The sequence below is a fragment of the Stegodyphus dumicola genome, chromosome X2, assembly GCF_044657685.1.
Source record: "Stegodyphus dumicola isolate Sdum_Otavi_A_Nest chromosome X2, ASM4465768v1".
In the NCBI taxonomy this organism is placed as follows: Eukaryota; Metazoa; Arthropoda; class Arachnida; order Araneae; family Eresidae; genus Stegodyphus; species Stegodyphus dumicola.
In genome coordinates, this window is record NC_140781.1 from 38,660,247 (window position 1) to 38,673,880 (window position 13,634).

The window sequence follows — 13,634 nt, forward strand, 5'->3', positions numbered from 1 at the left end:
CACACGTGTACGCTTACGTATTTGCTGTACAAGATTTGTATTTTTATCTAGAAGCAGTGGTTTTTTCCCTTCAGTTCATTTGTTTTCATGAAATTCGATAAAATATGCAAATTCTCTTAATTTATTTCACCAGTGTATATAAATCAGTGACTAAAATCTACAACTTGGAAAGATTTTAATTCTTACAGAGAATAAAAAAGATCTGGCTTATCATTCTTTTAAGCATCATAAAACTTTAAAATGAGAGTAAAATAAATTCATTTTTACTTTAGCACACGCCAGACTTTAATATTTGTTTTGTATGCTCACTTTTTTACAATATTGTTAAACGAAAATAGAGGCTTGCAGTCTCAATAAAATGTCCCTTTAAGGGCGATAAATGACTTTTTGACCCAATCTTCTTGGGAATTAAGTTCTTAGAAAGAGGGGACATGAAAATGTCGCGCAGTTCGTCTATTAGATAACGGGGGGAGGATCTTCGATTAAATTTCACGCAGTTCGTACCCTACTATCTCGTCAAATACTACTTTTAACATCATGAGGGGTTTATATATATATATATATATATGTGTGTGTGTGATGCACCAGCTTTTGTCCGGACTAAATAGATTGGTGAAGAATCATAGATGTAGTCATAGCTTAAATTATCAGACAATAAGTTTAAAAAACAGGATCCATTTATTATTATTCAGGAGAAATAGCAGTTACCAAAAATCAGATCTCCCAAGTAAATAAAAAAGAACTACTAATAACTTTTTGTATGAAGTTTACTTCATCGTTACATTAAAGAAAAGACTCCGATATTCCTTTGCGAGTCCTTTTATAGCCTCTGGAAAGGCGGAGCTTCCAAGAAATGACGTCAGCCAAGTGTATTTTTGACTATGGAATTTTTATTATTATATATATATATATATATATATATTTTTAAATATTTCTTATAGAGTTTTCTGAAACAGTACTTCCGGAATAAGGTTCTCGTAATTCTTTATGCTTAGTTTCTTTATTTTTTGTTATCCAAAACTTTCAGTTAAATGCCCAAAGAATAATCCAAAAGTATTTAAAATGTGTCAATTCTTTATTTATTTATAGGCCTCATCCAACAATAATTTGTAAAGCCATTTACATGTTAAAGCTACGGCTACGTGTATATACTAAAAACTTCATAAAAATAAATATGTACAAATGAAATTAATAGGTATATTTGTTTCTGAATGTCTTAATTTACTATAGAGAAGGATAATGCGTTTCATTAATGTATGGTAAATTATGTTTTCTACGTAACATTATGCTTTAAATAATTCTTTCATTCTAATACAATGGAATGAAATCTTCAGTTCTAGAATATTACGCATTCTAATAAATATAATAAGTAATTTCTCTATTATTAAATAGAATTTCAAATACTTATATATAAAGTATTTTTGTTTCGTATGAGTTCTTAGACTACCTTTTACCTGTAATATTCAACATTAAAAATATGTAAAAGAAACATGTCACACTCTGAAATGAAATTTTTTTTTATTGTTGCACAAAACCATATTCTTTCTCCAGGCTTGCCCGTGAAACACCAGACATTTGTTTTCAAAGAATGCTGTAATTCTCAAGCTTTGTAATATCCACTTCTTCCCATCACATTAAAAAATATATATATATATTTCGTTTAAAATTACACTATAGTAACAAATAGTTCTTTATGAAAGCATCCCACGTCTTAGGCAGATAGCCCCCGTACTCTTTGCCATAATCTAAATAAACCAATCTAATCCATAAACTCTTCTAATACTTACAATCTTCAGAGATTAGAACCCTGCGGGTTCTCAGCGTAAAACTGGTTGAAATGCCAATCCACTATAAAAGCTCTAAAATGCGTAAATTCTAACTCTCCAGGTTTTACCGGGAGACATGGCCTATACACTTCTTCCCCGGCTTTTCAACTATCTTCCAGTCTCCCGATATATAACAGAATTTCCCGGTTTTTAATTTTTAATCTTAACTACCGAAAACGACCAAGGAAACATTTCCCAGCAATAAATGAAATTTAAAGTGTGCAAATTCCTTTTCCCATCCCGAATAATTTTCAGTCTCATTTTTCTCACTGTGTTTTATCTCAATTGTCTAAATCAAATGTAGACATTTGTTGAACTTTTTAAGAAGACCCAAGCAACGTTTGATCAGTTAATATTTGTATTTAATTTTCTTTTACATCAATATATGGTATATTACTAAGTTTATCCACACAATATTAGGTACGTTAATTATTAATTTTTATTTGCATTATATTTAAAAGTACTTTGATAAAGATAAATAAATAATAAGTAATAAAAGATTTTCCTTCCCTAATCAAATTTCTTTCGGTATAAAAGTGTGTAAGAAAATAAAAAATTAAAATTAGTTATAGAACATAACATTTGGAATACACAATTAAGCGCTAATATAGTCTGCATAAGTGACTGCTATATCGAAGGGCCCGAGTTCGAAGTGTGGAGAAGGTATGGATGTAAATTGTCCGTTCCATCATAGGAGGTAACGATGGCCGCCTATTAGGTGCCTCCATAAAAAAATGACCACCACTTCTGACCTTAGTGGCAAAAGCCGAAATGGCTAGTGCCGGCCATCGTAATCCAATGTTTTGCATAAGTGTTATATTAGCAATAGTTCAGTAACCTGAGTCCTGTATTATAAAGTAACTTTCAAGTCAGTTTGACATTCTCTTGAAATTGCGTCCCCGCGTTACTTCAAAATTTGCAGCTATGCAAGTAGTTCATCATAGGTTTGGCTTCAAGTGACTGTATGCAGGCTTACTCTTTGGAGTTTCAAGGATTTTTTCCATGTATAACCCAAAGAAGAGCCAATTTGTTTCAGAAAATTCATAATGAAGGCATACTGTTTCTTAGGGAGTCGTTAAGAGTCCATTATTATAGATTCAGAATGTACATTAATTACTTTTTAACCGAGATAGATTTAACCCACAGTTTTAATAGACTTAAAGTAATTCAAAAAGTATTTTAACCTTATATAATTGAGTCGTTTTTGGATTTGTATCTTCTAATATTATACCTCAGAAATTTTAATATGAAATTCAGCTAATATCACCTGCATATTTAATTTAATTTTTTGTTAAAAATTTAACAGGTATAAATTTTAGAAATTCCAATTTTAAAAAGTTTAAGCTGTAATGTATAAAACTGTTATCATGCACTCTATCACAAAAAAATATGTGCACCCAGAAGGAAACGAACTACTATCACAAAACTTAACATGCATGTATTGTATGAAGAAATTAACAAATTATTATAAATTCAGAACAAAAGATCACTTAACTAAGAAGTTGCGGCATGAAAAAGGCTATAAATCAGTAAGTAGTATAACCACCTTTGGCAGCTATACAAGAAGAAACACGGCGTGGCATCGAATCAAGTAGGTCACCTATGACTCCCTGCGGAAGATCATGCCATAATCTTTGCAACTAGGCAGTTAATTCACCAATATTCGGGAACGGCTGCAGTTGCCTTCCAAGCATGTCCCAAACGTGCTTTGTTGGCAAGAGGTCTGGGGACCTGCAGGCCACGGGAGTACATCATATCCTTGAAGACATTGTTGGGAGAGTTGCGAAGTATGTGGACTAGCGTTGTCTTGCTGCTAAATGCACATGGGCGACTTGGTAGTATAGGCAGTACAACCAGCGTTAAAATGTCGTCCACGTAACTGCGAACCGTCATTATGCCTCAAAAGACGACTAGTGTCGTGTCGTGTGTCCCAACAAATCACTCCCCACACTGTTACCCCTTGTGTGATCGCCGTATGCCGCTCGACAACAAATTCCCGATCGGACTACTGGCCTGGCCTCCTCCACATGCGTGTGCGTTGGTCATCAGCATTGAGACTGAATCAGGATTTATCGCTGAAGATCACACGACACGGTCACATTTCAGCTTGGCCGGTTTGGCAAAAATCCAATCAACACTGTCTATGACCTAGGGTAAGTGATATGTATCTTAGTGGACGTCGGCAGCATGTACCGTCCAGTCGTCTCCGAATAGTCTCCCTTGATACCACCGGATACCTGGAATGGTGGTAAATGGCATCTAATCGATGCTAGCTACGGCGTTTGTGTGGTAGTGGCCGCTTTTATGATTGCGCGATCCTCGCTCTCATTTGTGTTCCTGGAACGCCCTGACGGTAGACTATCCCTTCTGTGATCCATAGTCGCCAACACCGAGCAACTACCATATCGCTCCAACCGAGGTGGCGGCCGATACGCCTGTTCGGCCAAACTGCTTCTTTGAGGCTTACTATTCGCCCCCTTCTCAAAGTTTGACAACTGTTCGTGCTGCCGTCGCTTACGTCTCAGAGGCATCTCTAGTCACAATACCGTCCATCCAAGTCGACAGACTCGTTTGACTAGCCCTACTGCACGGGCAATCATGCTTTTAAACTCTTCCATCTGCGCATCTCATATAAGCATAGTGCGCTTACCCTTGTCTCATTAGCATTAAATGTAAGTCATTAGCATATCTCTTACCAGACATTCATGCCGAGTTTCGTGATTGTGGCTCGATTTCTTCTGGGTGTGTGTGTGTATATAGTATATATATATGTAAAATATAAAAAAAATACGATGGCTTTGCTTTTCGCGAACACGCAACCTTTAATTAATTTTCTGCAATATAGGATCTTCTCCCTAGACCAGTACCTTCTAGAATTTGCTAGTCTATTACGTAACCGCTACTATAAATACTGAGTACGCGCCATTTTTCAGTCAGACTGCTTCCTAATATCGCAGCTACAAGACTCTGCGCTGCTCTGTCCATCTTTCTTTCCTTTGCTAGAATTAGTTATGACGCAGAAAGTTTAAATTCAATCCTACTTAGTTAAAATCACTATGGATCATTCGGTAATTTAGGAGTTTCATATAAAATGAAAATGATCTGCTAATTGGATTAAATAAAAATGGGCAATTAAAAGCTAAATCAATTATATATATATTTGTGATAGAGGGTATTTTTAATCTTTGTTAGTAATCAGATGCTGTTTACATATCTTACAATTCCTGACAAGTGTTATTTCTAAAACAAAGAAAATAAAAGTGCTGCACATATGTAAATGATGAGAAGGTATTTTATTGAAGATTCTTTATTTCTATTGCTTACTTATCTCAGACAGATAAAAATTTTCTTTTTCGATATTTTCATCAGTCATGGGATTCCCACCCTAGCTGCGCCACTGATGAATGATATTTTCATCATTCATCAGTGGCGCAGCTAGGGTAGAGGCAAGGGGGGACATCTGTCCCCGGGCGCAGCATCCAAGGGGCGCCAAATTGATGTGATGAAATTGCAGAATGAAATGTTTTCCGTTCTTGGAACACAGAAAGGGGCGCAAAATCTTCAGTTGTCCCCGAGCGCTGAAAACCTTAGCTACGCCTCTGATGTTCATTTATGAATAAATTTATTTACTAAATTGTGCGTTGATTATGTAATTATATGTGTAATTCATTGGAACGTTCCCTGTTATCATCAGTGAATTTTAACTTTAGGATGCTTTTGTAGAAATTGAATAATGAATGACTGGAAAATGAAACTAATTTGAAAATTCTTAGTGCCAGATAACTTTAATACTGGAATTCAAGCAATTTTCAGAGAGATAATATCAGTTATTTGGAAAATTAAATATTGATATTAATTAATTGCATCATTGGCTTTTTTCATGTTGTATATAATAGCATTTTTAATTTGTAATCAGTTAAAGACATCACTTCATCATTTGTGGTGAAGAAATGTTTTGTAAAAATTATTTCATTGATACTGTTTTAAAGGAACTCTTTCTTTTTCCTCCACTATTAAACAGCTGATTATCCCCAAGGATTAATATGGGATGAACAACAGATGCCAAGAGTTACTACAGAAGAGATTATCACGAGTGATATAATTGAAGATAAAAAGAATGTTTCGGAAGCTGCTGTTGTGGATAAGACTGAAAAGCTTGAAAAGACTGAAAAGAGCTTAAATAAAAATGACTAGTTAGATATTTTTATCCAGACACTAAAAATTTCTTCTGTCAACAGTAGGCTGTCTACGTTTTACCATCTATATTTTAATTTTATTTAATCTTTTCCAAAAATTCTTCCTCGATATTCATATCGTGGATCGTTGCTAATCAATCTACAGAATATCTTGAAATTTACTGAAAATGTTGCTTTAAATCATTTAATAATTACTTATTTTATTAATGATTTGTTTCATCTCAACTCACAGTTGGGGAATTTATTCACATATTGTATATGTGACAAAAATACTTCTATATTATTATGGGGATATTTAATATTAAAAAGTTGACAGTTTTGCTATGATCAAATTGATTTGGGTGGGATGGTACTGTTATGTCTGCCAGATTACATTATCTTCGTACAGTCATAAAAAGTTTTTAAAAAGTATTAAATGCATTAAATAATATTTACAATGATTCCATTATCAATATAGAAAAAAGATTTGAGATTTACATCCTTACATATAACTGACACATTCATTCACAGGTGATTAGTTTTAAAGTGCAAATGATCCAGTGAACATATCATTTACTGATTACTTAATTATCCACTTCATAGACAAGCAGCTATTATTTTGAGTTTCACTTATGCATAACGGTATTGTATACCACTTATAAGGGCTTTTAGAAATAAGTACTGATTAAGCATAAACCTAAATTATGATAAATGAATACAGTGACCTGAATAAATTGTTAATAAATTCTTTTAGGATGAATATATATGACTTTTGGTATCATGTGTTACTTATCTTGGAAATGCTTGAAAAAGAATACGGAAATTAAAGATTTCAGTCTTCCAAATAAAAAGCAAGTGAAAGTTACATGAAAAAAAATTCATGTTATTAAAGTAAACCGAAAATTATTTGAAAAATTTGTTAATTAAAATGTTATCTGCTTTTGATTTATCATAATTTTCTTATTTTGTAGCTTTTTTAAAACATATAATGAAAGCATAAATTTGTCTTTTAATCATTTTGTTTTTTAATTGCTATTTAATAGCAGTTGAATTTAATTGATAAAAGTCAAATTCATATCGTAAAATGTAGCTTCAAGCCTGCGCTGGCGTAATGTGTGTGTGTATGTAGCTCATTTGGTGACTGGAAAAATGCCCACAGGAATAATGCTCACAGATATAAATGCTCACAGGAAAAAATACCACACAGAAATATGCCCACACAGTAAAAAGCTCACATGGAAAAATGCTCACTTAGAAATATACTCACACGGAAAAAAGCTCACATGGAAATAAGCCCACTGATAAATAAAATACGTAGAAATATCCTTACATTAATCAATCAATAATTAATCGATTTGAACATCGTACACCTACTTGAATTTTTCAAAGAAAAATTATTTAAATTACGAAAACATATATGGTATATATGTATATATATATATATATATATAACTGTATAACTTATGTGTAGATTCAGTTGCTATATAAGATTAACAAATGGACTGTTTTGAATTAGGAAAAGGAGAGGAGGAAGGAAGAAAAATGAAACAGAATATACAGTGAAAAATTATAACAATTTTAATTGTTAAAAAAAATAATTGTAACTATAAGTTACACATTTTATAATATAAACATTTAGAAAAATAGCAAATATAAATAATTATTTTATTTAAATTACTTAAAATACCTTATTATGTATAAAACATAAATATGTATTTCAAAAAGTTATAAATACATAAAATTACTGAATATTAACTAATATGCGTAAATATCTAATTTTATCATCGATTTCATCATAGTTTCTTACATAATTCGCGATTACTAAATGTAAGTTTTCATATTTTCTTTCTTTTTAACTTCAGTACACTCTGTATTTACAATATCTAATAATAAACGTTGACAGGCTAAATCTTTTTTCAGTCCGTCAAATAAAAACCACATACTGGGATGGCTACAATTAAATAATGAATTTAGTACCTTATGAAAGCTTTCGTAACGATGTATGATTTTAAGAGATTTTTCTGAGGCTGCTTCATAATGATTCCACACTTCGATTGGAAACTATGGTCTTCTAGAACTTTTTTGGTTCCAAACTTAAATAACTACATTCAAATATCAATTCCTATAGATACACATCAAAAGTATGCAAAAATAGAGTAAAAAAACAAAAATTAACTATTCGCAGTTACAAAAATAAAAATGTCGTACAGGGACAGTGGTATAAAATATTATAGTACATGCAAAATTTTACTATAGTTTTCATTCTTTTGTGGTGGAGAAATATTGTTTTCATTCTTTCCTCTACATAGTGGAGGATTTTCTTCGCCTCTGAAAAGGTTAATGTGAGCATTTGTCCAATAATTTTTTCAAATGATTAAATAATTTTTCTTTTAAAAATTAAGTAGGTGTACGGTGTTTAGATCGATTAATTATTATTGATTAATGTAATGATATTTCTATGTATTTTATTTATCAGTGGGCTTATTTCCATGTGAGCATGTATCTATGTGAGCTGTTTTCCGCGTGAGCATATTTCTAAGTGAGCATTTTTCCATGTGAGCTTTTTTCTGTGTGGGCTTTTTTCCTGTGAGCATTTATACCTGTGAGCATTATTCCTGTGGGCCTTTCTCCTGATGACTTTTTTCCTAGAACCAGCTCATTTCATTCATATGTACAACTGTAGTGAAAATGCATAACATCTTTAAATTAATTCATTTCTTTTGGAGGCCTAAATGGCAAAAATAATGCTAAATCATATATAGGATGTATGTAATGGCGTCCGAATTCTGGAGGTTATCTAATTTTCTTATTAATAAACGTAACATTTTCTTATGTGGTTACAGATTTGTGATAACTCTTGATATCTTGATACTCTTGATAGTAGTATGATTGTGAACTGAAAAATTGCTGTGAAATTTAAATAATTAACATATGTGTATATCTAAGTATTTTTTCAGTAAAAACATAGAAAATTACTGAAATATACTTAAAAGTAATTTGAAATATCACACATTAGATTTCATTCATATAATTTAGTAACCATTTAAAGTATTTTCATCCTACATAGTGGAGTTATTCTTGTAGTATTTATCACTGTAATTTTCTGTTTATCATGTATTAGTTTGTCATCTAAGATAATCATTTATATTTACACTATGCATGAATATATTTGAACTCTTGTTTCTGCTGTTATTTTAACATAAAATTTAGATGAAAGTGTCTCATATGTTCTTTATTATTATCCCATCTGACATATATTTTAAGTATGTGTATTATTAATTCATATGCATTTTAAAATTATTGCCAATAGTTTATGACAATTCTTTTGAAATTATAAAAAATATAGTTTTGGAAACCAATAATTAAAACTGTGCTTCTACGGTGAATGTATATTGTTGTAGATATTCACCTATAAATAAGCACACAATCTGTATCTCTAGATTATTTAAGTTTAAAATAGTTAAAACTATTTTCGAAGAATTACGAGCGACGCCTTATGTATAAGGTAGCGTATGTATTTTTGTATTTAGAACATAAAAACCCAAAGTTTCTCTGCATATGGGATCTTCTAGGAGCTCTTAAAGTTTTTTGTACAAGGCCTTTTTTAACTTCTTAACATTTACTTTATTTCGAGAAAAACTATTTAGTATAGTAATTTTTTTAATTGAAGGCTATTAAAATTTGGATATGTCTTGTTTTGAAAACAACAAAAACAATTTATTTATTTCTTTGGCGATCTACAGTAGCACAAATTTAAGTCACCTAAGTCATAAGCGGGCATAAGTACTAAGAGTTCCTTTTTCTTTTTAATTATACTTATTAAGTAAATAAGTTTAAAGCCTGATACTGATATTGTAATGTTGTGCAACATGAAACAGTTAGATCTTTCTAAATTTTTAAGTGTAATTTATGTTTACTTTTAAATGTCCTGACTGTAATTTTAATATGAACATTGATTTTTTTTTTTTTTTTTTTTTTTTTTTGTGTGTGTGTGTGTGTGTGTGTATGCTTTAAAATTGAGCTTACAATAATTTAGATCTTACTCTGCCCATATTGATATTTTATAATAATAAAAAAAAATCGAGTACATTGACCACTCACCCATCTGGTCATTAGGGAAAGTTAAGACCAAGATATAATGTACAAAAAATTATATACCCGGCTATAATTTGCATGGTATTTAGTATCTTCATTGTAGGTTTAATCAGATACACCTCATGTTATGCAATTTATGTGTAGCTATTGAGAAAAACTTTAAATAAGAAATTTATGTTTTTGAATTCTATTGAAAAGGGGAAAATAAAAAGATTAATATAACTGAGAATAAGCAGATATATTTGTAATAGGTTTGAAAATCACCTGGAATGAAATGTAAGCTGTTACAAATTTGAAAATGTAGTAAACTTCTGAAGGTGATAAATATTTGTTATATTAAAAAAACTCTGAAGACAGAACTCTGTCCGAATTCTAACTCTGTCCAAACATTTGAGCTTGATCAGTTTAATACTGAAAATTGATTTACTTTAAGTCTTGCGAAAAGAACTTATTTTAAAATGGGGTTCCTATGTTTATCGTCTTTTTTAATTTTGCATCTTCATAAGTAGCATGCCTTAGGGAGCATTTAAGGAAAATCATATATTTTTACTTTCGTTTTTAAGATAAATACGAAGTACATAAAATGCGTATAATTTTATGCGTTTTCAGATTACAAAATTAAGTCTTCTCAAAAGATCAAAAAGTTATAATGTAAAGATCAAAAAGTTATAATGTAAAGATCAAAAAGTTATAATGAACTACAAAAAGTTATAATGTATAATCATATTTTATTTATTTATTTCTGTGAAAAAAATCTTCTAAAGTTTTTTTAAGCATTTTAGGGCAGTTATTTTGCTAGAATAATTTTTAATTCTAGAATAAAATTGTCTATATTAGAATATTATTGATTAAAGTAAAACATTTGTATAAAACTGATATGTTAGTTACATTTATTTTTGCATTCATTCAATACTACAGTATTGTTTTTTCTAATTAGTATTTCATATTTATATTTTTGCATTATGTAAAATATATATGTATTTTTTAAATGATCTTGATACTTATAAATATCCAAATTACTAATACACGTTTGGCAGAAATAAGTCATTAGTTTTGTCATTTCTAATATGAATTGAAAGTTTTGACAAAAGGTTATTTTAAAAGAATGTTGTCTGAAAATTTTTCACTGTAAAACTTGTTCTGTCTTTAAAAACTTTCCACTGTAATTTTTAAAGTGCATCACACACTTCAAAAATTTTTCTCTTGGAAGATTTTATATTAAAGCCACTCAGAAAGAATTACATAAAGTATGTAGATATTTCATAAAATTATTTTTTGTGATTCCTGGAGAAATATATCTTTAAAGAAAGTGTTGAAGAAACTATATATAATGCTTTTCTTTTATCTGAGCTATATAAGAGCTTTATGACATCAATAATTTGATAATTAGTTATGGCATTTACTGTATGTCAGTGTTTTGAGGAATTTTTACTTTCATTAATTGATATATACTGTAAAGTTTTTCTATTTATGGTGTTCATGTTTGTGATGAAGATATATATATATATGTTATATGTAATATCTTCTATTAATATAAAAGCTTTTGAATAAAAAGAATTAAAAGAATGATATCTGAAAATCTTTCACTTTAAAATTTGTGCTGTCTTTAAAAATTTTCCACTGTAATGTTTCACTTCGAAGATTTTATATTGAAGCCACTCAGAAGAAATTACATGAAGGATGTGAAGATTTCATAAATTACTTTTTGTGAATTCTAAAGAAATGAATACCTTTAAAAAAGTGTTGAAGAAAACTATACGTAATGCTTTTCTTTTGTGTGAACTGAGCTTTATGAGATCAATAATTTGATAATTAATAATGGTTTTTACTGTATATCAGTGTTTTGAAGAATTTTTAGTTTCATTAAATGATGTATGCTGTAAAGTTTTTCTATATGTGGTGTTCATGTTTGTGGTGAAGATATCGTATCTTCTCTTAATGTAAAAGCTTTTGAATAAAAACGTTCTGTTAAACGTTGTAGAAAAGTGCTCAGTTTATGAAGTTAAACTTTACTTTTCTTCTTTACCTTCATATAAATATTATTTGTGCAAATGAGAGGCATCAAATAAAAGAACAAATGCGCATATAAAAATTTAAGTAATTTTAATTGAGTCTTCAGTATATTATCTGAGATTAAGTAGCTAATACAGTGATTTATTCACAATAATAGTTATTTACAGTTCCAATGTGTAACGTATGTTAAAAATGCCCATGATAAGACATATCTAGCAGTATCAAAGTAATTACATTAAGTAGAAATTTGTAATTGTTCTGTAGAAAATGATTTTTGTTGTAAAATAAAAATTAAAAAACAATCATGATATATTAAACAATCAAATATTTAAATAATTTGATAATTATGTAGTTTGCAATCTACTGCTTTATTAGTTATTTATTCTGCTTAGATGGTGCCTCTGAAAGAAGTAACCAACTGAAAGCGGTAGATCGCATGATACATCATAATGAATAATTTAATTTAATGTTTAACTATAGTCAGCTTTTCCTCTTAGATTTCACAAATAATACAAAATTACTTTTATTTTTTTAATGTTTTACTTACGGTTAGATAATCAATTTTATAATTATAGTAGTATAATCTGTGCTTGAGTTCAAAATATTATGCATATCATTATGAGTGGGATGGGTCTAATATCCTGCAAAAAATATAGCTTATGTCTGATAATACACATATAAGAAAACAGATTTCTCTTAAAATACATAAATAAGCTGCAGATTGTACTTAGGATTCTTCTGTGATGCACAGAATTAAACAGAAAAATATATCAAAGTATTTATTATCCAAAATCGACAGCAAATTACTTAAAATAAATGTTGCTGTAAATTTTAGGCAGCAAACGATTACAAAATTGGATATTGCTTTAGATAAATTGTTTTACCAATTTTTCAAGAGGAAATTCTCTCTCTCACACACACACAGATACAAAAAAAAAAAAAAAAAAAGAAACAAAGAAAAGAGGTAAATATTATTTCACCCTAATTTTAAGTAAAGGAAAGTAGTGGAAGGAAGAAAAAAAAAGTACTTCATATGCAAGGTTGTCTTTAGAAAACTTAGAAAGAGGAAATGAACTTTATTTTGCTGAGTTAAAAAATAATGAAATTTCGACCTGAGGTTTAAAATGTCATTTTTTCTCTAATTTTCCCTAAAGGATGCTTGTACATTAAAATGGAGCATTAATTCCCTGCCAGAAATATGGTCACCCTTAAAAGTCTGCACGAAGGCACTTTTTTAATCACAAAGGTATTTTTATAAGTAAAAATTCTTTCTGAAATTCATAACAATGGTAGGACTTTTGCCTTGATTCATTGTACTAACAAATATAAACATCTCTTGCTAAAAAAAAAGCACTTTATAAGGTTTTTTCTACCTTCTTCCAGCATGCCTTCGTAGTGTAACGATTAGCACAGCGCGTATTCGAGAGGTCGAGATTAGAGTCCCGGCGAAGGCATTGCTCATTTTTCACGTCTCCCGCATAAAAAAACCGTAATAAAGCTACAGTGGCGCCGAAACTAAAAGGTG

At 30.1% G+C, this 13,634-nt stretch overlaps 1 protein-coding gene across 1 annotated transcript in view; it reads left to right on the top strand.

Annotated features, from left to right (window-relative positions):
- Window positions 1-12,084, top strand: part of LOC118186653 (uncharacterized) — a 45,713-nt gene extending 33,629 nt beyond the window's left edge. Inside the window, exon 5 of the mRNA XM_085810173.1 lies at window positions 5,848-12,084. Coding sequence (XP_085666299.1) covers window positions 5,848-6,020 — 173 coding nt within the window. The 3' untranslated portion in view covers window positions 6,021-12,084. The remainder of the gene's footprint in view (window positions 1-5,847) is intronic.
- The last annotated feature ends 1,550 nt before the right edge of the window (window positions 12,085-13,634 follow it).